The 23,688-nt window shown below is 42.7% G+C and overlaps 3 protein-coding genes across 4 annotated transcripts; 2 read left to right on the forward strand and 1 right to left on the reverse strand.

Moving 5' to 3' along the window:
- Window positions 1–1,735: 1,735 nt before the first annotated feature.
- On the forward strand, window positions 1,736–6,298 carry pcgf6 (polycomb group ring finger 6). The gene is made up of 10 exons (XM_084709495.1): window positions 1,736–2,289; window positions 2,454–2,553; window positions 2,651–2,747; window positions 3,381–3,436; window positions 3,542–3,601; window positions 3,770–3,887; window positions 4,110–4,137; window positions 4,306–4,404; window positions 5,225–5,311; window positions 5,500–6,298. The coding sequence occupies exons 1-10, from the start codon at window positions 2,116–2,118 to the stop codon at window positions 5,542–5,544; spliced, it is 864 nt and encodes a 287-aa protein (XP_084565621.1). The 5' UTR covers window positions 1,736–2,115; the 3' UTR covers window positions 5,545–6,298.
- A 539-nt stretch (window positions 6,299–6,837) lies between these two features.
- inaa (internexin neuronal intermediate filament protein, alpha a) lies at window positions 6,838–9,567 on the reverse strand. Its single transcript, XM_084710269.1, has 3 exons — window positions 8,500–9,567; window positions 7,420–7,544; window positions 6,838–7,334 (listed from the first exon to the last, which is right to left on the reverse strand). The coding sequence occupies exons 1-3, from the start codon at window positions 9,565–9,567 to the stop codon at window positions 7,127–7,129; spliced, it is 1,401 nt and encodes a 466-aa protein (XP_084566395.1). The 3' UTR covers window positions 6,838–7,126.
- Window positions 9,568–12,153: 2,586 nt separating this feature from the next.
- nt5c2a (5'-nucleotidase, cytosolic IIa) lies at window positions 12,154–21,794 on the forward strand. 2 transcript variants are annotated; one of them, XM_084709491.1, is made up of 18 exons: window positions 12,154–12,296; window positions 12,726–12,847; window positions 14,472–14,545; window positions 15,046–15,163; window positions 15,419–15,514; window positions 15,612–15,703; window positions 15,950–16,007; window positions 16,162–16,255; window positions 17,006–17,059; window positions 17,153–17,236; window positions 17,325–17,366; window positions 17,463–17,570; window positions 17,688–17,754; window positions 17,927–18,097; window positions 18,230–18,281; window positions 18,456–18,516; window positions 18,873–19,049; window positions 19,336–21,794. In XM_084709491.1, the coding sequence occupies exons 2-18, from the start codon at window positions 12,747–12,749 to the stop codon at window positions 19,561–19,563; spliced, it is 1,677 nt and encodes a 558-aa protein (XP_084565617.1). In that variant the 5' UTR covers window positions 12,154–12,296; window positions 12,726–12,746; the 3' UTR covers window positions 19,564–21,794. The 2 variants fall into 2 exon arrangements, with proteins under 2 accessions (XP_084565617.1, XP_084565618.1); XM_084709492.1 differs by having other exon boundaries at window positions 12,284–12,369.
- Window positions 21,795–23,688: the final 1,894 nt, after the last annotated feature.

Genomic DNA, 23,688 nt, shown 5'->3' on the forward strand with positions numbered 1-23,688 from the left:
ATCATTTTTGTATTGTGCATGCACTGCCCAATAGCTAAAATTCGAAAACAAAACAAATACATGGGCTGAAACATTAAACATAAAATGTTTTCTTGATTTTGTATCTTTATTTGCTAGGACCTGTGTATTTCTCTATGTATGTAGTTATCATTGTCTGGTCATGTCAATTAAGTGCTAATTCACCTCAAGTTTATAGTATAATAGCTATAATTTACCATGTATTTCATGTACATAGAAGTCAAGCTCTGAATCAAGGAATTGGAAGGAATAGTTTTAAACTTCAGAATAATTTCCCCTTTATTAGAATAAACTACAGTGCAGACATAAGAATGTTGACACAGTTCCCAGCATCCAGTCTTGCATAAACTGCAGCTGGATCTAACTTCACCGTTTCGGCCTTGCGTAAGGTTGATCTAGAAACCAACACAAAAGCCCTTTTATTTTGTGGATTTAACGGATACCACTCTTACATAGTAATGATTGGTAAGTGTGTCAAGGGAACAATCTTGTGATCATGTATAGTCAGGTTTTCAGTCACAAGAAAGGTACAGCCGGAGTGATGTATTCAAATATAAAAAGTCTATGGTTCATTACATTTAGTTTACTCTACAAATAAATACCAAAATGATTGACATCTTAGAAGAAATTATATTTTAGGGACTGACTTAAGGACAAATAGTTGGACTACTGTAAAGTAAACACATTCATCATTTCCTTAGGCAAAATCTTCTAAGGGCTTACATGTGGAGGAATATGCACAAACAAGACTACAATATGTATCAATGGCACACAGGTTTACTGTTGATCTTTTTCTGTTCCTTGCTTTCTCACTGCCAGTGGATACTTTGAACAAAGCCTCATGAATACTTCAGAAATGAGGGGATAAGTGCCTGTGCTGCTCAGACTCGCTGCTGTATTTGGGAATGTCCCACAAGGCAAGACCCAGCACTGTCCATGTCCCAACACACACACACACACCACCGCTTACGCAAAGAATCTATAACCTATGGTAGTTGTTTGCATACCTCAGGCTACTCCACATCTACACTGTAGCCATTCTTTGTCATTGATTCACATGAGTGATAAATTCAAGTGGTTACACTGTATGAATAGAACATGGAGACTATACCCAATAAAATCTGATGCTGAACCTAGGTGTGTTCTCTTTTAGTAAAGGTAAAACAACAACACAATGAGTCAACAAAACAGTAATGTGGGCCCACTGCAATTAACCGCTATTGGTCAATGTCAGCACATAACTTACCAAATAAAACAGAATTCATACCTGATATGTACATGGTCAACTGTGTGCTCCCTAGTGGTCAAGATCAGTTGCCGCAATTGTCGACGTCAGCACAGGACTTAACTTTTAATGATAATATATCAAGTCAATACCTGTCAGATGGTTATTGGTAAAAATAAACTGTGTCTTGTCAACAACATTCTCTATGCTTCATTTATGTGATAAATACTGTATATGTATTGATGCTCAACTATATTGTTACTAATCATCAGAGGTTTTGCTTGATTCTCTCTTTCTCAAAACTATCACACAATTATATCCTGTTTCTGAGCAGTTGGTTGTAAAAACATCTTCCAGTTCTCTTTCCTTGTGATAACACAAAGAAACAATCCAGAAGTTAGGCCTATGCCAACTAACATACAAAAGTCAGTGGGCTGCTCTTCCTGACCTGGGCCCCTCCTCTTGTGCTGTAATTGGCTACTCGTTTTACCGCAATTTTCGTCACTCATCCCGGAAGCTACTGAAACTCGAGGGAAATTTAGCCATAGCAACTGGCTAATGTGACAACCAGAATAAGTTTACTTTTGTTTATTATAAGGGATTTATTTTGGTTTAAAGGGACGTTTGACATGAGTTGAAGATCTAAACATAGTATATAGATATGTATTTAGTGTGCAAGTTTTATCACTCTATTATGTTTTGCACGTGAGCCAGCTAGCCTCAACAAGCAAATGCTACGAAACTGAACCAGCTCACAGTAGCTTACCAACCAATCCCTCCGAGGTCGCGAGCGTTGGACTTCTGGAAGCAAACAGGTTTCCTGATTGCCAAAATATGTTTATCTTGGCTTGATACACTCAATTCGTGTAATCATGGAAAAGACAACGCATTCCTTCGGTATCCGTGTCGAGCTTCAGTCTTCTAGAGTGTCAACACCAACAGATGGTCGGGATAGTCGACAAAGCAGTGATCTGTTTAGCGACACCGGTGCCTCCGACTTGCAAAATGAGACTGCGATTAAATGTGATACGGATTCCGAGGATGAAGTATGTAGTGTTTTGTTAATATGCATGTATTTAATACTGCTGTCAAAATGTTGTATTTTATATTAGTGACGTTTATGACCTTATTGGGCACTTTAATACATCTCCGAATGTTCTGTAAATGATAGCCTAAAGAATGGTGGAACGTTGTTTCGATCTTCTCCCAGCCCAGACTTCCTCTCAACCAGTTCTATCCTTACATTCGCTGTGCTCTCTGCTGTGGGTTCCTTATCGATGCAACCACCATAACTGAGTGCCTTCACACCTGTGAGTTATGAAATCACATCACCTACATTGACTACAGTATCAAAACCATAACATTTCACTTGTCTTAATAATTGACCAATGTATTCTTTTTCTTCAGTTTGTAAAAGCTGCATAGTCAAGCATTTCTTTTACAGCAACAGGTGTCCAAATTGCAGCATTGTGGTGCACCAAACACAACCTCTTTACAATATAAGGTATGAATGCATGACCTCCACTGTCAGCATTGTATGTCTACTGTCCAAGCAAGAATGCAAGCCTCACTTTGTCCTGTAATGGTTTTATTGTCATTAAGAGTTTGACATGGAGGTTAAGAGTTTAGCATCAGCGGAACACTGTTGAGGACATTTCTCCACAATTTAATGTTGTTTGGTGTGGCATCCCATGTGAGCCTGTTTCTATGGTAACCCTCCTCCTGTTGGGAAATTAACTGAAACACAGCAGGCTGTCTTGACGCAGGTATGGGGAAACATCTGTCACTAGGGACTACTGGCGTCAGCACCCTGAACTGAAAGTAGTTGGCTCCTGTTCACATCTTATCACTTATTTACAGTACATTAACATTGAATAAAAATGGTCAGTAAAACCTGACCATTTAGCTGTATATACATTTACAGCCTTGTTATCAACAGTAGTTGTTTGTTGTGTGCCCATATGTCATTGACACGTGAATGTGAGAGACTGTTACCACTCAGATATCAAACAGAAAAACCCTCCCTCTAGCTAGGGTAGTGGCATGAAGGCTGATATGGTGTCAGCAGAAAAGAATATGCCACACCTTGTCCAATTGATCCATGGGTAGTGATTATCGTGAATTTGTTTCACCACAGACCTGACCGACAGTTGCAGGACATTGTTTACAAGATGCTGCCATTTCTTGAGGAAAGTAAGTTAGCTTTCATGTTCTTTTATTTTGTTTTAATCTCCCCCATTTTATACAACATAAATTGTTCCTGTACCGGTTAAACATTGTATTTGTACGTGTCACCAGTGGAAAGAGCACAGATGGTGGATTTCTACAAGCAGAGAGGACTTGAGGTGCCTAAACCAGGTAAGGTAAATAGCACGGGTTCCCTGAATCTGAAGATCCTTTTTTCTGAGACTTTATGAAACTTAAGATTCAGGAGCCGGTGCCTCGGTGTTCATATGTCCAGCTTTGCTAGGTGCACAAATAACGGAACATTTTGGTCTTTCCGTCGTCTTCTCTCTGTGGCTCCAGTGATGGCCTCCCCCATGGTCCCCCTGAAGAGCCAGAAGCAAAGGAAGGAGCTGCTGCCCCAGTCTGTGTTCAGAATGCCTCCTGAGTTGGACGTGTCCCTGTTGCTGGAGTTTGTGGGGTGAGTGTCTTGACTCGGCCCAAGCAGCAAACTTACAAAGTGCTCTCATCTTAAGAGGTGAATTGGAGCGGCACATGAAGGACCATGGTGACGTGCCGTCGGATCGTCGTTCCTGCTCCCCCCAGTAGATGGCTCTCCGGTGTTGCATGCAATGCTTGCAGCACTCAAAATCCATTGACATGTATCCTTTTACATGTTTTCTTTTTTTCTTTCTTTCTTTAGAGCCGAAGAAGGCATTGACAACTACAAGGTAATAACCCCACACAAAGACTGAGTAGTAACGCCAGGTAGCTAATGCATGCATACTTACTATATTACTACCGCTTTTTTAACAGTGAGTGAATTATCAATGGAATGTCCTCAAAATGTGAGATGGCGACGACATTTAAGCGCTAACCCCGTTGTTGTCCCTGACCAGCCGCTGGAGCGACGGTACGTGCGGGTATCTGGGGAAGCCACCGTCCGCCACGTTGAACTGTTCATCCGGAGGAAGATGGAACTCAGCTCAACCTGCCAGGTCTGTGGAAGGAGCCGCTCATGAACTACGGCCAGTCATTTGAGTTCTTTAGTGAGATGTATTAGTGAGATGTGTGTATTAGTGTGTATTAGTCCCACATCAGTCTGTTTGTGAGGGTACACGAGTGAAAGTACTCTACTGTGAGAGACTACAAATATGAATGTGTGTTAAAGTATGTGTATGCATTTATATGGGCATACAGCCTCAAAACTCAGAGAATTTCATGGAATAGAAGGAAAGTCTGAGCACATGTAAGATATGCATGTGTGCCAAGGCACGAGTCCATTGAGTTTGCATTGGAGTGGATTTAAATATTGCATTATCTCCATGGTAGCCTCACCTAAATACACCTCAGAAATAGCGAAGAAAGCTGCCCCTGGATCTCGTAGCACATCCTTCTAAGAGATCCCTGCCACCATGGAGCAGAGCCATGGAGCATATTTAGCTGTAACACAGTTGGACAAGATTAGCGGCTTAGGCTGATTTTTCTTGGCACTCAACTCCGCTGTGTGTCTGGGGTAATGGAGGGGGTGGTAAAGTGGAAAGACAAAAGAGAACCTGGAAGTCCGCATTGGTCTGACCCTCAAACAGTGCTGTCTTAACTTCATAAATCAATGAGTATAAAAAAATAAAACATTCCGAAAAGGATCTGTACCACATTGAGAATGATTGGCCTATAGTTACATTCTCACCACACAAAACCAAGAAAATAATACACCAGTCCCCCTGTTTCCCTCCCCTGTATGTTTTAATACAATGTGTTGCTCTCCAAGATTTCACACAGTTAACATTGACCATGTTGTGCCTATATGTGTAACAGGTGGATGTGGTGTGTGGTGACCACCTCCTGGACCGCTACCAGTCACTTAAAGAGGTCCAGGATTCCATGGGAGAGAATGCACTACAGGTGAACCGAGTGTACAACCTTTTAATTAGCCTCAGGACCCAGAACAGAATGTCTAATGTGGGACGCAACTGATCTCAAAAGCTGTATTATGTAAGCAGAAGACAGCTTTTGATAAAGACTGCATGAGAGTGAAGTAATGCCATTGACTCGTATTTGAACTGCATTTGTTTGGTTGGGTTCTATTTCAGGATGGTCTCTTGGTGCTTCACTTTGGACTGGTTCTGCCTTCTTAGACACGAGAAGCCCAAAGCAGAAAGGATATCATACTGGCACTGGTGCTGAGGTTCAGACATTGAAGCACTCTTTTGTAGTCCTTTCTTGCTTTCCAGTTCTCTGATCTACTGTTCTGTTCTCCTCATGCCTGTCAAAGGTCAAAGATAGCTGATGCTCACCTTTCAGAAGCCAGCGATATTTAATTGCTTGGTTGTAGTTTAAATTCACTATGGCTTCCATTAACTTGTGATTTAAAGGGCTTAACAAAGTACCTATAATACTACACTTGGGTGTTAGGTTTATGTAGAGCAATTTGTAACTAGTCACTTCAATATAAGGGTTTCTAACAGAACCCTTTTCAGGTCTGTATATTTCTATCTAGAAAGAACCCTTTCTCAGGTCAGAAATTACCGGCAGAACCTTACTGAGATTCTGTTTGTTTATACATATGATACTATACTGCACCCTTCTTGTTTAGAGTGTATTACTACCAAAGACTTCTGGTTTTGCTACACTTTGGTTACGGGTTAAAGTGTCACTTCTGTTGTTAATGCTGTCTCCACTGTGTTTTTTTCTTTTTCTCCATAAGTCATTTAAGAGTTTGTAAATTTATGTTATGTTTGTCTTGAATATAATTTACAAATTTTCCCAAAACAGATATTTTGACAAATATTTGAAGGACATTTCTAGAGATCTTTTGATAGTGTTGAGATTTGATGAAATAGGGATTCTTACATGCCGTTTGTAACAAATAAACTATGCAATTGTGGATAATTGTCTGATTCTTGTCTTTTTCATACTGTTCTTTCTAAGTTGATGGTGGTTTAGGTTTGAATATAGCACTGATCATCTCTTAGTGGTTATACATAGGATTTAGCAAGGTTTAGTTGAGGAAAGAGTTTGCTGTGTGTATGTAAATGTGCCAAGACCGACCAGCGCACAGAATCATCCTCTTAGTGACTGAGCCAGGGCTGACCTGAAGCAGGAGATGTTATCTCCGATGCATTTCCTTTTTTTTCCAGAACCACTTACTTAGAAGTGTATTAAAAACTCGTAAGATGAACATTTTAAAAGGTGCTTGATCAATGTACAACATTTTATGTCCCTGGTTAATTATTGCAATTCAGGCTTTTCATTTGTGGAAGTAGCCTACAATATTGGAGCAGTGTGTGAGCTGGATGAAAATGAAGTATGTTTTCTGTCTGTTTTGCTTTTGATTGACAAACTGTCATTGTGTCTCACTATGAAATCGAGTACAGAAAAGTTGTTGCACAGATTATGTACATCATTTATTATTCTAAAAGAAAGGCTCTAGTCATGACTAAAATAAATGGAATATACATTTTATACTAATTCACAAAAATAAATGTATTTTTTAATTGTTAAAATACATTTCTTTTAAACACTTTTTTAGTATCTTACTCACTCCATTATGGTCTACAGTGTAAATATTTCCCAACATACTGTATCAACAATAACACTAATGAGACACTGTATATGTATACAATGGACGGTTTGTTACAACTAGATAAACTTTTCAGAGATGTATGTAGACTTACATTTGCTCTGCATCTATGTGTCTCTTGTCTTAATCACTAAGGTCTACCCATTAGAGTTGATATCAGCCTCATCGTGCTTCTCCACTTTCTCCTCAGTGATCTCCTTGAAAGTCTCCTTCTGGGTGGTTTCTGTCTTACAATGGGAGGAGCTGGACATACGTGGCTGGTAACCATAGTGACTGGTCCCATGGTTGGAAACTGTGAAGGATGTCCCTGTACTGAAATGAGTCTCCTCCACCTCCAATAGTTTTCTAGCAAGGAAAGAAAGTATAATGTTGAGTTTTTCCAACACAATCAAATGATGGGTCCTCCTTAAACAGTTCCAGAAGTTAGTACCTGTAGGCAGCTATCTCGATGTCAAGAGCCATTTTGACACTGAGCAGATCCTGGTATTCTCTGAGGTGCTGAGTCATTTGGATCTTCATGTTGCGTAGTTCGCTATCCAGTTGGTTTATAGTATCCTGTTTCAATGAAAAATTAAAGATATTAGAAATGTGAATGTAAAATAAGCAACCTCACTCTCATAGGAGTGTGTTATGGGCAGTTGCTCTCATGCATTGAATTCAATTGCAAGGCTAACGCTTATCAAAAGAGCGAATATGTTGTGAGTTCAATGATTGAAGACTGGTACATTCATGTGGGAATTTCACACTTCACAGAATGACCTAGGTGTCAACTGTGTGACCCTTGTTCGAATTGTGTCAGATGTTTTGGACTAAGGGGATGGTGCGTGGGGTGGAGGGTAACAGTAATAGCAGTATTTTTCGTAAGTTCGTATTTTTCTCGGTTATGGAGCAATTTGGACAGTGGTCTTACCTCTGCGTGCTTCATCTAATGATGGGAGGTTTCAGGGAAAGGATTGGAAACCTTCTTGACCGAGGCTGAAAAACGGATGATCACTAATCCGATTTGGTAAGGGCTAAGGTTTAGTCTGATACGGGGGTGTACTGCTCTCTCGTCAGTCTAGAGTAATTTATTTTGGTCATTAAGACAACGACGTCACCTATTACGCAAATGCAAAAAGCCTAAACGATAACCAATTTTACAACTAAATACTCCCTTGATAAGCTTAAGCCTTACAATTGAAGTGATTCAATAGACGCATGACATGACCCTGCTGTGTGGTTGACGTTAGAAAGCATCCATCAATAGGCATGGGCAAACTTGCGCGACAGGCGCTTGTTTCAGAACCATGGACAGAGACTCTGGTAGACTCCTGGTTCTGACGACTGTTTCATCTAGAGTTTGACTCAAAAGGTTAAGGCTTTGCGTAACCTGGTCACAGATTACAAATGCATGTATATTATGTGGATGGAATTATGTTTTCGTCTGAATAAAATCCTATTTGGATCTAGAATATTCAAATGTATAACTATAGCTGAGGTCAAAATATAGTTAAACACGTTATAGGTATACCTGCATGCCTGCAATTTCCAAATTGCTTTCATCCTCAAGTTCTCTTATGCGTCGTTCTAAAGACTCGTTGGTGCCTTTAAGTGTCTCCATCTCAATGCTCTTGGACTGCAGTTGTCTTCTGAACTCGTTGGTCTCTTCTCTGCTGGCGCGAATAGCTTCGTTGCTCCTTGTGGCTTGTTCATTGAGATTGGCAAATTTGTTTTTGTACCACTCCTCCGCTGATTGCTGGTTTTTGGACGCAAGAGCTTCGTACTGATTGCGGATCTCTTTCAGAGCCGAGGTCAGGTCGGGTTTGGCTAGCTCTACCTCCACAGACACATTGGCAGCTTGCATCATACAGGTCAGCTCGGACACTTCTTCGTCATGAGCCTTTCTCAGGAAAGCTATTTCGTCTAGAAGGGACTCAACCTTCCGCTCCAAGTCTAGTCGAGCTAAAGTAGCGTCGTCCACGTCCCTTTTGAAGGATCTCAGGGTTTGTTCGGCCTCCTCTCGTACTCTTACCTCCTCCTCAAATTTGGCCTGAAGCTTCTGGAGCTCTTCCTCAATGTTATCCTTGTCGATGAGAATATGAGACTTTTCATTGCTTATCTCCTCTAACTGAAAGCGAAGCTCGCGTATCTCGTGTTGGTATATGTCGGCTATGCGGGAGGGCTCTTGTTGCCTCTGACGCAGAGTTACCAGCTCGACTTCTAAAACTTTGTTCTGCTGTTCGAGGCTTCGTACTTTTTCAATAAACATGGCAAAGCGATCGTTGAGACCCTGCAGCTGTTCCTTCTCGTTGGTTCGGGTGACTTTAAACTCATTGTTTAGAACGGAGGTCTGAGTAAGGTCCAGACTGTCGCTGGAGACCGGCGAGAAAGAGGAAGACGGTCCAGACCTTCGGTTGTATCCCACAGAGGTTGATGCGTTGCGGGACAGGGACAGTGACCTGCTGAGTCCGCCAGATGAGAAAGAACTGCAGCGCGACGAGGCAACACTCATTCGAGAGGGTGATGCTGAGAAACGAGGAGCATCTCCAAATATCTTTCGGTAGGACGAAGAAGCATGATGGTCAGATCCGTAGTTCATTTTGCAGTGAACAAATTAAAGACAGGGGATTTTTCAAGTGCTTAAATAGCCTCGATGGACCGACCCAATTACGCACAGTATATAGGCAAGCTATAATAAGCCATACCTATCCTTGTATTTAGCGCATTCCTTTGTATTACTATACTAAACAAGCACACATTGTTACTTGAGCAAAATAGTGAAAATAAAATAAAATAAATCCCTTTAGGCCTACTTCCTTTCTGCTCACTGGGCCTTCACCCATGTGTAAAAACGATGGAACTGTCCACTTGTCACCACCACCACCACCACCACCCAGTGGCGGAACCAGACTTTTATATATGGGGTGGCCAAGGGTGGCCAGGGCTACTTCAGGGGGGCCACAGACCAAGACTGAAAATGAGTGTGTAACCTTAGCCTGGCATCTAAGCAGTGTAAATTATTCATATGATTGCTGATGAGAAATATAAATTAAAATTCACTTAAGCCTGAGTTCTTCAGTGTGGCTGTATGGTAGCCTGGCTCTGCCGACCTACGTACTTCCACTCAATTTGGATTTTGCTTCTGTACTCGGTCTGGCCGTTCAGTAGGTAAGTCAGATTTTGCAAGTTACTTTTTAACCGGTTGTAGTTCCGTAATGGTGGCGGAGAAAGATGCGAGCCAAGCCATTCAGTCCGTTGTGGCAACGCTGCCGAATATCCAACTGCTAAAGCCGGAGCAAGAACAAGTTTTGCAGAGTTTTGTTAGTGGCCATGATGTTGTGGCCCTCCTCCCCACGGGGTTCGGGAAAACTTTGATTTTCCAGCTACGGCAGCTAGCTCTGTTACAGTAGTGGTGAAGGAATTGGCTAAGGCGAACGCTAGCGATTGGTTATGGCAGATCAGAGTGGCTCTGGACAGATCCAATAGTTTTAAACTTCAACAGAGTACCCGCCTACAAGGAAGTCAACACTTGTCAATGGAGCGAGGCCAGACTCTCTGTACAAATGAAATGTACGAGAGTCTGGCTAAGTCATTAAAACATAACTTTTAGTGTATACTCACACAAAAAATGCCACAGCCATCAAAACAAGAAAACTCGTGTTCACAAAATTTATAAGTGAGGCTTAATCTGGGAAAAAACTTTTGTGTAGGCTTACATGTGTAGCCTATAAACACAGGCTAAACTTGGCATGTCTTGACTGACTGACTAGTATGATGCTCTGAGGTCTTGGGGTGGTGCAAGGACTGGGGTCTACTTTCACCTGATCCTGTTTGCTCAGCTTTTTGAAAAAGTCTGCTATCTCACCCTTTCTTTTAATGTTTGAAGTGAACACTAAGCAAAAATAATATGTATGCTTACACATCCAATTACCCACATTTGAGTCCAATCTGAATCTTAAACATATTCCCATTATTATCTTCAATCAACTACTAGTTAGATCATGGCTAGCCCTATTCTGAAATACGTATTTCGAACAGGCATTATACAATAGCAAACAGGGTATACTATCTGACTGCAGCGTTAATCCTTTGTTACGTTAATACATTGATAAGGCATCCCATCAAGGAATCTTAGCAGTTAAAGTACAAAAATAGTGTAGCGACCCACAGCGAAAGACGTGTGTTATGTTAGGCTGTTGGTTGGTTGTTTACCAGTAGTCACTACTGTAGTGTTCGCGGGGTCCGACATGCCAATCAACCTGCTGTCTGCTAATCACAGGAATGCCCAGAATGTTCGGATGCCGGACATCCTGGTGGTTGGAGAAGGGGTATGGAGGGGGGTTGGGCAGAGGGGTTGGGCAGGGGGGTTGTAAGCTATAGGCTTACAAAGGTAGTGCTAAGTGCTAAAAAAAACAGAGACATTTCTCTTATCTGAATCTGTTATGGAACCAAATTGCCAATATGCATCTTTTTCTATGGCTCTGCGGCCCACCAATTCAACTTTCATAAAATTGTGTTCAGGAAGCCTCGAGCCCAATGCTAAACCTTAAAACGATAACTGTAATATGATGCTCTTGTTTTCCGACGCTGGCACTGTATCAGACGCTGGCGTAGTGATTTGTGACTGACTGGTAAACTGTGGAAATATCTTCAATGCCAGATGTCAAAAGAAACGCTTTTTTTTAACAAGATAAATTGAATGTCAATCAAAATCCAATTACCAGGGATGGCGAATTACATTTTGGAGTGGCACCTAGGGTGGCCAGTCCGATATCAGGGGGGTCATGCCACCCCGGCCACCCCTTTGGCTCTGCGACTGCTTTCAACTAAATTAAGCTTAGGTTTAGGATAGCGGATACAAATATTCTCCATTGCTCACGCTGCATTCATTTTACTCTAGGTGTCGAGGTTGTCATCGTTTTAAAATATATATGCTTTACACACAGTTTAGTCTTTGAAGAGTGTTTTTTTATGACCCCAGACCCATGCAATTTGACTCCGCCACACAGACTGTATGAAAAAGACATGCCCAGAGAATGCTCTGACATGCCGCCACATCTTTCCGCATAGTGATGACGTCGTCGTCTCAACCTTGATATATAAAATCTAGATTACACCACTTTTATTGTTTCTTTCTTTATTATGTTCCTTCTTTAGTAAAGCCTTGCTTGAGTAAAAGTTTCTAATAGTAGTAGTCAACGTCGACAGAAACTCGGCTGTCAAACTATAAGTTTATCGAGGTCGCAACTTCGTGTTGTGTGTCTTTGATACATTCTGTTTATGTTGCATTTCTATCTGCAACAGGTTCAGTCTTGCGCATTCGTCGAGGTAGGTTGTCTTGTTCTCCGACTGTATATATTTAGCTTTTAATGGATAATACAACGCTGACTAAACGAGACAGGTATTTTTCAGTTTGTATATATTTTGTTGGTGCGTATATTGAACAATTGAACAGGAAGACGGCCCGCTCTACCTCCTTGTTGTAGGCTAGTTGCAACAACTAGGCTAGCAGTAGCACAACAACCAAGCCATAAACTAGCTACTGTTTAGTTGTGATCGCGTTTATCCAATCTCGGCAGCTATCTCGACACTGCCCTTGTTTTTAGACCTAAATGCTACAAACCCGGCTTGCGAGCTAAAACAAACAGTTCACAAAGATTTTTCGGAACTAACCGACCATTTAAAAAAACGAACCATCTGCCCGCATATTATTAATTGTGCTTTAGCTGATACTTATTCTGTGACCTATATTGTCAGAAATAATTGCTACGGTTAAAGATGACAACCTCGTGGAGTGACCGCTTACAGAACTATGCAGATCTGCCAGCCAACATGGATGGTGTGGCTATGAAGAAGTATCGACGTGAAGCCTATCACAGGTAAACAGTCGAGCCACGCAGTCACACCTTTCAATTCTTTAGTCATGTATGTGTACTTTGACGAGGTGTGAGTGTTCCTGTCAACAGCAACTTTCTGTGTCAAGGTTTAATCTTGGATCTACATTTTAGAGTGCTACACTACAGTACTAGGAACTACTTCAGAGGGAAGTAAGTTATAGTAGGTTGCAACACAGTGTGGTAACTTGGACAGTGTATCATGATGTACCCTGTTTCCTCACCACAGTCAAATGGCTGACTGCACCAGTCATGTTGATGTACCAGAGGGTGAATGTAAAATTATATGATCTGCAGAAAGCTGGCTCCAAACAAGAAGCCATATTAACTACACCACACATTTACAAAACAAGTCCATGTGTTTACAACGCTGGATAATTGGTCAAGTCAGTTTTCAGTTGAAGGTTAATGTCATCATCGCACATGTATTCTCTTATTACAAAGCTTTCCAAGGGAACTGGCCCAAAATCATCCTGCTATGAGGTACGCCAAAACCTTTGTTGTTGAAACCTGCGAGTACTGACTGAATCACCCTTTTCTTTTTCCTCCATGATGTATATTTATTCCCCATTCCAATCCCATGGAACTCCATTCATACTGACACTAGTGTGATGGGTAGGGTCCCATGAGGTAGTTGGTGGTCATGAGGTCTTTGTGTGAGTTCCTTTCTTTTCCACCCCTTTCGGTTTGTGCCTCCCCTCCCCCACATCCTCTCTGTTTACACTGCCCCCTAACGTCACCACCACATCATCTTCATCAGTCTCATGTCACGCCATCTGAATATTAGAAACTTCATGCCGAAGCAGAGTTGGATGGGAGACGATTTAAAAGCTGGGCTTTGTTGGACGGAGATTGAATCATCTCATTTTAGTGCAGATCTAAAATGCTGCACTTTGTTTTCATGTGAAAGAGCAAAAACACATTGTAACAGTCCTATCTGCATTTCCTGGTACAATTGTTTTCACCGTTTCGTTTGTTTTTCGTTTGAGGGCTTGAATAAAAATGGCTTATTGCGTTAGTGCCTTACACCAATGTTTTACGCCAAGGCTAGAGGGTATATGTTTTGGGAACAGGCTTGTAAAAGATGTAAATGTGAGGATAGTGTTGTCTGAGTTTCCGCCATTTCTAGCCACAAGCTACAACGTAGCTAACCCTAAACTTTTCAAAATGGAAGGGTGATGTTTTGTTGTTGGGTATTATTTTGTTGCCATGGGAGGGTCATTTGAAGTTGATGTTCAGATGTTTTTAGCAAGAGTACCTAATGTAGAATCAAACCTGCATGCAAATTGTTGTGATTTGTTTGCTTGTGTGATTCTATTGTGTTTTCTTTTACCCAAAAAACAAATACTTCAGAAGTGTGCTCTCAAATGTGCTGTGTCGGAAAATGGTGGTGCTTCCACTTGTTTTGTTATATATGCTGTATAAAACATGGCTATCAAGCATAGTAGCATAAAACTGAAACAATGGAAAAATATAGGCTACCTCATTTTTTGGGGATAATGATTTTTTCCCCTCCTCCAGACTTTTGTCTTACAGACTTCATTCTGCTCCACATTCACTATCTGTACTTGTATTTGGATCACAGCCTGTCTCCTGTTCTCTCTCTTAGAGTTTTTGTCAACAGAAGCTTGGCCATGGAGAAGATCAAATGCTTTGGCTTTGATATGGATTACACTCTGGCAGGTAAGTGAAATGGTCGTGTCTGACTGTGCACGTGCCTTGCTCCCTCTCTGCCCTTTCGTCTCATTCCACTGCCCTCCTTGAGACTGGAACCCAAGCTGCAACAGCAGGCTGTTTATAGATACCACCCTGAAGACACGTACTGCTGATGGAGGCTGTAGACACACACACACGCACACACACACACACACACACAGACCAGGGTTAAGTAGAGGGGCAGCTAACTAAACCAAGGGGTTTGACATGCCAGCCATTGTAGGTCACCGCTAAAGTTGGTCGCACTACACTTTGGTGCTGCGTGCGTGTGTGTGTTAGTTTACTAGACCATCCACTGCAGACACACTGTTGTAAATCTATGTCCCCGCTTGAATAAACCTCCCAGCCTACCTCACATAAATCTCTGACTGTATTGCTGGAGGTATACACCGTGGTCTCTCCTTGCCTCTCTGTTATGTCCCTCGTGGGTTACAGGCAGACTCATGTTGTGTTCCTGTCCCCCACAGTGTACAAGTCTCCTGAGTATGAGTCGCTGGGGTTTGAGCTCACAGTTGAGCGCCTCGTGTCCATAGGGTACCCGCAGGAGCTGCTAAACTTTGTCTATGACCCCGCCTTCCCCACCAGGTCTGTAAACAACAACAATTGGTTCTATCTATATCTTGTCTGTCTGTGTACCTGACTGAACTGGCTAGCTGGCAGGCTGTCACTTTGAGATGACGCTATTTACAAATACTCGCATTCCAGTTATACAGATTTACTCGTACAGTCTGTTTCCGACAGTGAATTGTTTGACCTGAGGTCTTCAACGTCAAGGTCTTCGTCACGTATTGCATCCAATGGACCCCTCGGTGATCTGGTGTCCCTCTCTGTTTGTTCCAGGGGTCTTGTGTTCGATACAATGTTTGGAAACCTGCTCAAGGTGGATGCCTATGGCAACATTCTGGTCTGTGCCCATGGTTTCAACTTCATGAGAGGGTAAAGTCCTGCTCTCTCGCTCTCTCTCTGTTTTTTTTGTCTTTCGGTCTGCAGTGACTACACTGTGACTCCTAACATCCACATCACCTCTCACCAGGCCTGAGACCAGAGAGATGTACCCTAACAAGTTTATCCAGCGTGGAGACACAGACCGCTTCTACATCCTCAATACACTCTTCAACCTCCCTGGTGAGAGACAATGCCATGTCCTCACTGCAGGTCCTCACTGCAGGCTTCAAAGCATAGTTGGTTTACTTGGCACTAGTGGTGCTATCCTATATGTGTACATATATAATGTATTTATGTCATCGAATCCTAGCCAGACTAGTACCTTGTAGTCCATGACTGTTTTTGTATATACTTGTTTGGTGTTCCAACACATGGTAACCAGCATAATTGGTGTGTAGAATGTCATCACTCGCTCTCTCTCCTCAGAAACGTACCTCTTCGCATGCCTGGTTGACTTTTTCTCCAACTGCTCCAGATACACCAGGTGAACATACAGCAGAATAACTTACACATAACAACATGTCTGTGTCCTTGTACATCCCAGAATCTTATCACCTGTAAGACAGTTAGCACACCAGTCATGTACGATGGTTTGGTCATTCGATCACAAACGCTTGACATCATGACTCTGCTCTCAGCTGTGAGTCGGGTTTTAAGGACGGGGATCTCTTCATGTCCTACAAGAGCATGTTCCAGGATGTAAGAGATGCAGTGGACTGGGTCCACTTCAAGGTAAGGCTGTGTGAAAGAAAATTCTTGCTGGACTGTGTAGATTTGAATAGTGGAAGTTTCAATACAATTTTATTTAGACTATACAATTACATATGATTAAACAAAGCTTTGCTGATTAGTCATTACGAAGGGTGCACTAGTCACAAATTGTTCGCAAGAGTGATAGAGAACTATCACACATGCGCTGCCTTATATAAACTTTAGATCAAATGGCATTCTATAAGGTCAATCAATCAATGTAGCAAACTCTGTGATTGGTTCACTCAACTTGGTGACAGTTTGAAACATACGTCTCCATATCAACTGTCTCACTGTTCTTTGATGTAACATTACTCCCCAAATGAGTAGATAATAAAACCACATCAGTTGATCAGTCAAATGGTCAACTGTCCTTTGTGTGACCATCTACAAACAAGAATTCCATTAACTCAAAGAAACAGAACCCAGACCTTCTAGCCAAAGTTCAGCACCCATCCCCCGGACCCAACTAAGACCCTCTGGATCTTAGTTAGGCATCTTAAAACAACACCATAAATACCTTAAGACAATCTGAGTGTCCCTTCTACAGAGTAAACCACATCACAGAACCTTAGTTTCTGTCTATAACAAAGGAACTTACTTTTTACCGCTTAAAGAAACATAGATATTGTAACTATGTCAAAAATGACCATTACAGCTGAAGTCCCTATTCATATTGGCTTCCTTTGATCTTCACAGTGAAAAGCTAATATGAAGTTTTGTCTCCCCCAGGGATCGCTTAAAGAAAAGACAGTGGAGAACTTGGAGAAATATGTGGTTAAGGACGTAAGTAACACTGTATAGAGGTGAAACTATACGCTAATCAGGAGCTAACTGCCAGTACATTGTTACACTGACCTTTTCTTTTCTGTCACCAAGGGAAAGCTGCCTCTCCTGCTGAGTCGGATGAACGAAGTAGCCAAGGTGTTCCTGGCCACAAACAGTGACTACAAATACACAGAGGTACTGCCTGTTAGACTTTTATTAACGTTTCATACCTCGCAAATCAATCCACTTCACCTAATTGGTTCTGTCTTATTTCTCACTGTAGAAAATCATGACCTACCTGTTTGACTTTCCTCATGGACCAAAGGTTAGGCAAACCCTACATTTTCTTCAACTTCATTGTGAATCAGTGCCTAAGTCTAATGTTGGTGTGTGTGTGTGTGTGTGTGTGTGTGTGTGACAGATGGGCATGCCCCATCGGCCTTGGCAGTCCTACTTTGACCTGATTCTGGTGGACGCCCGCAAACCTGTGTTTTTTGGAGAGGGGACTGTGCTACGACAGGTTGACACAGTGAGTCCCTGTGTGTGTGTGTGTGTGTGTGTGTGTGTGTGTATTGCAAAAAGAACAATGCAACATACCCTTGTATGTCTGTTTGTATGATAACCTACTAATTGTTACCTGGTGTAGACCACGGGTCGGCTGAAGATCGGCACTTACACAGGACCCCTGCAGCATGGCATCGTGTACTCTGGAGGTAACACTCACTGTACACAGGAAGTCTACAGACAGGCCTTATCACATTTCACCTCCAGGAAACAGACCATATATCATGTTGATATCACTATAAGGTTCCACTGACAAGTCATTAGCTGGCGAGAAAGATAATTACGTGAAAGATCCTTTTGTGTGCTCTCTCTTGTCCCCAGGCTCTTCGGACATGGTGTGTGACCTGCTGGGGGCCAAGGGGAAGGACATCGTCTACATCGGGGACCACATCTTCGGGGACATCCTGAAGTCTAAGAAGCGCCAGGGCTGGAGGACCTTCCTGGTCATCCCCGAGCTGGCCCAGGAGCTGCACGTCTGGACCGACAAGAGCTGTGAGGCCACACACACACACCTGCATACAACACATTCTATCTCAGCAACATGACCTGTTGAACCCCAAATGCTGTAGAGCTCAATGTTTTGTGTGTACATATGGACTCAACCCCACTGTGTTGTTGTTCCAGCCTTGTTTGAGGAACTGCAGTCGCTGGACATCTTCCTGGCAGAGCTGTACAAGTGAGTGATGGACTATTGACATAGACTCATTGTGCGGTGGTGATTTACCATGCAATGGGGGTGAGCGCGAGGTTTCCCCCATAGTTCCACAAAGCAGTCCCTCATGTAGTTATCAAGTTGCAATGAAACACGTGACTCAGGTCCCCCCCTAAGGCAGCCCTAAACTCTCTACAGGAATCTGGACAGCAGCAGTAACGAGAGGCCTGATATCAGCTCACTGCAACGTAGAATTAAGGTACACCTCTCAGACACCTCTCAGACACTCTTGACATACCTACACATCATGACACGTACACCAACAATGTCCCTCCCTCCCTCCCTCCCTCCCTCCCTCCCTCCCTCCCTCCCTCCCTCCCTCCCTCCCTCCCTCCCTCCCTCCCTCCCTCCCTCCCTCCCTCCCTCCCTCCCTCCCTCCCTCCCTCCCTCCCTCCCTCCCTCCCTCCCTCCCTCCCTCCCTCCCTCCCTCCCTCCCTCCCTCCCTCCCTCCCTCCCTCCCTCCCTCCCTCCCTCCCTCCCTCCCTCCCTCCCTCCCTCCCTCCCTCCCTCCCTCCCTCCCTCCCTCCCTCCCTCCCTCCCTCCCTCCCTCCCCAGAAAGTGACCCATGACATGGACATGTGCTACGGCATGATGGGAAGCCTGTTCCGCAGCGGCTCCAGACAGACGCTGTTTGCCTCGCAGGTGATGCGCTACGCCGACCTGTACGCCGCCTCCTTCATCAACCTCCTCTACTATCCCTTCAGCTACCTGTTCAGGGCCGCACACGTCCTGGTGAGTAGCAGAGACCTGGGTCCAAAGCTGTCCTCAGCAAAAATAATTATGGTCCTTCCTGTGTGTTTGTGTGTGCCTATTGCACGCATATGTGTAAACCCATATCTTTTGTTTTCCCCTATACATTTTATAATAACTTAACTTATTATAAAAAGTCCAGATTCCCTCCTTATAATTGTATAACAATGACTTAACACTTAAGGACTTAACACCTTCAAAAAGACCTCAACTCTAAACACCCTCCATTGTACACTTGACTCCCCCCTCGCTCCCCCTCATCTCCCAGATGCCCCACGAGTCGACGGTGGAGCACGCCCACGTCGACATCAACGACACCGAGTCGCCACTGGCCACACGCAACCGCCACTCCATGGATCTGATCGAGTTTGAGTGCAAGCGCCACCAGCTGACGCGCTCAGTCAGCGAGATCCAGCCCCCGCACCTGTTCCCCCAGACGCCCCAGGAGATCACCCACTGCCACGACGAGGACGATGACGAGGAGGAGGAGGAGTAGAGAGAGGAGAGGAACATGAGGAATGGAGAGGTCAGGAGTAGGCTGGGAGAGGAGGAAGAGTAGGGGGGTGGAGAGGTAGAAAAGGAGAGCTAGGAGGAGTCTGGTAGGCTCACGTTTTGAGGTTGCAGGCCACATGAGAGGAGGCTCATGCTGTACCGTGTGAGCACAGTTACCAAATGTCCAGTTACCAAATGTCAAATAACACGTTATTTCACCAGGAGTGTTGAAACGAGAACGAAGATAAAGGAGTATTCCTTGAATAAGTTTGGTTAGCCCTATCCTGTAAACATGAATATTTGACCGTCTGTATATATTCATTAAGGCTCATTTTATTTTGTTGTTCCGTTTTTTTTTTTTTTTTTTTACTGAGAAGATCTGAGTGGATGTATTTTTGTAACTCCATACACCATACCTCTGCTAACAGTTGGAGGTGACTGGGGTCACTGGTGTCCCCTTACCCTGCCTGCATCCCTCGCCGCAGCCCTTACTCTTTAACACTCCTCCAAGCAATGCACCCCTCCAGCAGTATGCCATAGTTGAACCTTTATCTTTTGCTCACCGACTGCCCTAAATAAGGAATGTATCCTTGGTTAATATTTGAACCCTTAACAGACTTAGCTCACATGGAGGAACGGTTACTTTTCTTCAAACGTGTGTATGTGTATGTACAAGCTGTGGTACACGCTGTGGGTGGAATTTGATAAATAGAAATATCGCATTACACGCAGCAGCAACAGGTCCAAAGTAGCCTAGCACTCCATAGGCTGAATTCTGCACTAGAGATCATTCAATAGCATCTGATTACCAGCACTGGGAAGGCTCTTCCTAATGGCTTATGTAACAGACTGAGAATGCTTGCTTGTATCTCTCATCCACTCAGTTAACTCCGGTATTTACTGCATTGCATCGTCAGTTATTCTATGATTAGTACAATGCAGTACTGTATATTGACATTAATAATCCAACCCTTCTATCCACAGACTGCAGACCAGGGTAGTATTGTGAAGTATCGTGTATTGTATCACTTCACTTCCCTCTATGAGTTGGTCACTGCTTGGTCACTACTGACTGTGTCCTGCCTCCGAGTCTTGTACGTGGATGTAAATGTGCTACTTCAGCTTGTTTCTGAGTGTTGTTTCATAGCTATCGAAAGAGAAATTATCCAGGAGAAAGGTGCTTGTCGTGTAACTGTATGAATCCTAAAGCAATGTATTCGCACTCGGCTGCTAAATTGGGGTGGGTGGTTGCTACTTGTGACGTTGCCTTAACGGATGCCATGTTTTCTGCCTGCCTGCCTTTCTCCATTTAGCTGCAGTACTTGTCACCGTGTCATGCAGTTGCTGAATTGTCAGCACATTGGAACATGTAGGCTAAAGCACTGGGCTTTGCTAAACTCTGAATTGCATTTTGTTTTTGCTGTAACAAAATAATACTGTAACTGCTAATTTTCTACATTGGCATTTGTTTTCAAGACACTTGTAAACCTCAACCATGTGACTTGGGTTCTCAAGTTCAGTTTTTCTTTTGTATTTATGCTGTTTGGACAGCATTCTTGTAAGAGAGGTGAAATTCTGCACTGCCAGAAAAGTCCTTTGACTTCAGCTATCATTGAGGCACATACCACTTTGTACTGGAGAATTAATGTAGGATTGTTTGTGGTATTTTGTGGTCCATGAACTGCTTCAAGTTGCCTTAGCTTCCTCCCCAACCCCCACAAAAAGGTTTGTCTAACTTCCCTATGCTGGTCAAAGGTTGTGAACAGGGATCATGTTAGTGTAATGTAAATACACAGATCAGTGGGGGGTTATTTTTTTATATAGTTTTAACTTGAACTTCTTGACTGTAAAGCATTGTCCTGTTTGTTTGGATGTTTTATATAAGAAAAACTCAACGGGGTTGCATTAAAATACAGATTTCTACCTGATGAAAATCCTGCTGTTGAAAAGAAAGTTGCCAATCGGTGTGATCTTTATTGTAATTTGCTTTTAATCATGCAGTGGCATACTTTGTCTGCATGCTCTGTTGAAATTAATGTATGAATTAAGTTGAATAATATTTGGAGCAATTTGGACAGATTAGAACTGTTTTCTTGTTACAAATGATCAATAACCTAAAGAGAATTGCCTTACTTTTCCATGCATGCTCTGCTGTTTTTAAGTTTTGTGTCTAAGCATGCTAAGTTCTCTTTCAAATAAAGCGTATTGTTCTGAGTACCCTTACAAGGAGTCCTATATTGTGAAACGCGTCTCTTCCTTTAGCCCTCAAGTCATTCACTCAATGTTTGGCTCCCCCTGATGGAACAAAACATCTACATGGGACCTACACACAAAGACATGTCCCAGTGTGGTTTTGTGATTGAGGGAATGTGATTGGTCAGTCCTAGGCATACATTTGGTGTATTTGAGCCGTACCACCATGGTAGTGTTTTGTTGGTGAATGAAGTTCTACTAGTCATGTAGGTCTACTGCCGTTTGTCTTTGTGTGAATGATATGCTCACTAAAATGGGAGATTACTGGGGAGTGCTACAGCCCATACGCACCGATAGGTCGCTGTAGGACAAAACGTGGAAGGAAGAGTACAATTAAAGGTACACAGAAAAACTCAAATGGAATGTACAGTGGAATTTGAGGTTTATTTCAACCTCTGCCAATGGCCCTGACTATATGTCCTTGGAGCCTGTTAAGATAACAAATTTGCAGGAGGATGAGCATACTCTCATGTTCAAGGCTTTTGATGTTGGCTTCTGTACAGCAGCTGATAGCAGTGATTTTTCAACTAAGGAAGTTGGCATTCTTTCACATTGTCATCCCAAACACCTAAATGTCCAAAAGTCACTGTTAATCAGATGCAATCAAATGTTTTCCTCAGGGTCATCAAATGATCTCAACTGACAACAATTGTCAGTTGTGTAGACAGTATCAATACAAAATGGTATAAAGAGATTATACTTAAGACTTATACAGCAATGTACCAAACAGCTATCACAACTTCAAATTAATCCTTGACACTGGGTGCACCACAGCTAGTTGTCTTTGTACCAAGTAATAAAGGACGCATCCAACACTGCGTTTTGGACGACTCCCAAGACCTCTTTGAGACACTGCTCTGATTTCACCTTTGTGTGAGATACAACACATGGCATTTACCTTCAGTGTTGAGGGGAGTGTTGAGATGGTCTTCCAGGGTTAACTTTCTAGGCCAGCCAGCTGCCTAGCCTCCAAAATACTGATACTGTCTTGTGGAGACTGAACGGCAGCACGCACTTTCTACTAACTGATACACAAAGTAAACGCTACAGCTCAGAGGAGCAAATACAATTTTATTGAGTCCTCCTTTAATGCATATACAGAGGAAAATGCTTGCTTCCAAGCTTCTAGGTCTCTCAAAGTAGCAATGATTCCAATCATGCTTTTGTACACCCTCTGCAGCGCTTCCGCAGCTGCCAATTTAGGTATTCACGTCATCTCACGCCTAAAAACCATTGTTCTTTCGATGCAATTGAATAGTTTCTTGTTTTTTCGTGTAGTCTCAGTGTAACAAGTTAAACATCAGGCGAAACAGTTCCAGGGTGTCATAAGATAATCACACCTGTTTTAACAATGGTCAGCCACAAGTGTCCAAGTAGAAGTTGTAACCCTGAAATCAGTGGTGAGGTAAAAGCAACATACCTATGAAACTATGTTAAGTCCCACATTTTACATGACCACATTGTACCTTTTAAGTTCAAATAAACGAATTAAAATTTGAACTGAGGCTGTTGCAGTACTGCCCCAGCATGTCTGAAAGAGCATGCACACTAACCCAGTGAGCTAATAGGGGAGCCCTTTCTTCTGGTTTTCTAACACCCCAACTCTGCAGGTTGTTACAACTAGATATTTCAATGTCAAATTTAATATTGGGTGGAGATTGTTATCGTCCCTGATAGCTCAGTGGTTAAGGATGTCTACTGAGTGAGGGGACGTGTGTTCAAATTTGGCTAAAGGATCTTTTAACAGCTCATTTTTTACTCTCGAACTTATAAATAAAACTTTTAAAAAACTTTTAAAAGATTTATAAATAATGATGGTCCACATGCTTACCTACAGAGGTTTCCTGCAAAGTTACTTTCTACAAGACGGTGTAAT

The sequence above is a fragment of the Hypomesus nipponensis genome, chromosome 11, assembly GCF_054491055.1.
Source record: "Hypomesus nipponensis isolate SF chromosome 11, ASM5449105v1, whole genome shotgun sequence".
Lineage (NCBI taxonomy): Eukaryota > Metazoa > Chordata > Actinopteri > Osmeriformes > Osmeridae > Hypomesus > Hypomesus nipponensis.

Coding starts and splice junctions, on each gene's coding strand:
- pcgf6 (XM_084709495.1), top strand. CDS start 2,116: ATGGAAAAGACAACGCATTCCTTCGGTATCCGTGTCGAGCTTCAGTCT. Junction 3,437..3,541: donor GCTGCCATTTCTTGAGGAAA/GTAAGTTAGCTT, acceptor ACGTGTCACCAG/TGGAAAGAGCACAGATGGTG. Junction 4,138..4,305: donor AAGGCATTGACAACTACAAG/GTAATAACCCCA, acceptor GTCCCTGACCAG/CCGCTGGAGCGACGGTACGT.
- inaa (XM_084710269.1), bottom strand. CDS start 9,567: ATGAACTACGGATCTGACCATCATGCTTCTTCGTCCTACCGAAAGATA. Junction 7,545..8,499: donor TGGAAATTGCAGGCATGCAG/GTATACCTATAA, acceptor TCATTGAAACAG/GATACTATAAACCAACTGGA. Junction 7,335..7,419: donor ATCGAGATAGCTGCCTACAG/GTACTAACTTCT, acceptor TTTCCTTGCTAG/AAAACTATTGGAGGTGGAGG.
- nt5c2a (XM_084709491.1), top strand. CDS start 12,747: ATGACAACCTCGTGGAGTGACCGCTTACAGAACTATGCAGATCTGCCA. Junction 17,237..17,324: donor GTGACTACAAATACACAGAG/GTACTGCCTGTT, acceptor TTCTCACTGTAG/AAAATCATGACCTACCTGTT. Junction 19,050..19,335: donor TCAGGGCCGCACACGTCCTG/GTGAGTAGCAGA, acceptor CTCATCTCCCAG/ATGCCCCACGAGTCGACGGT.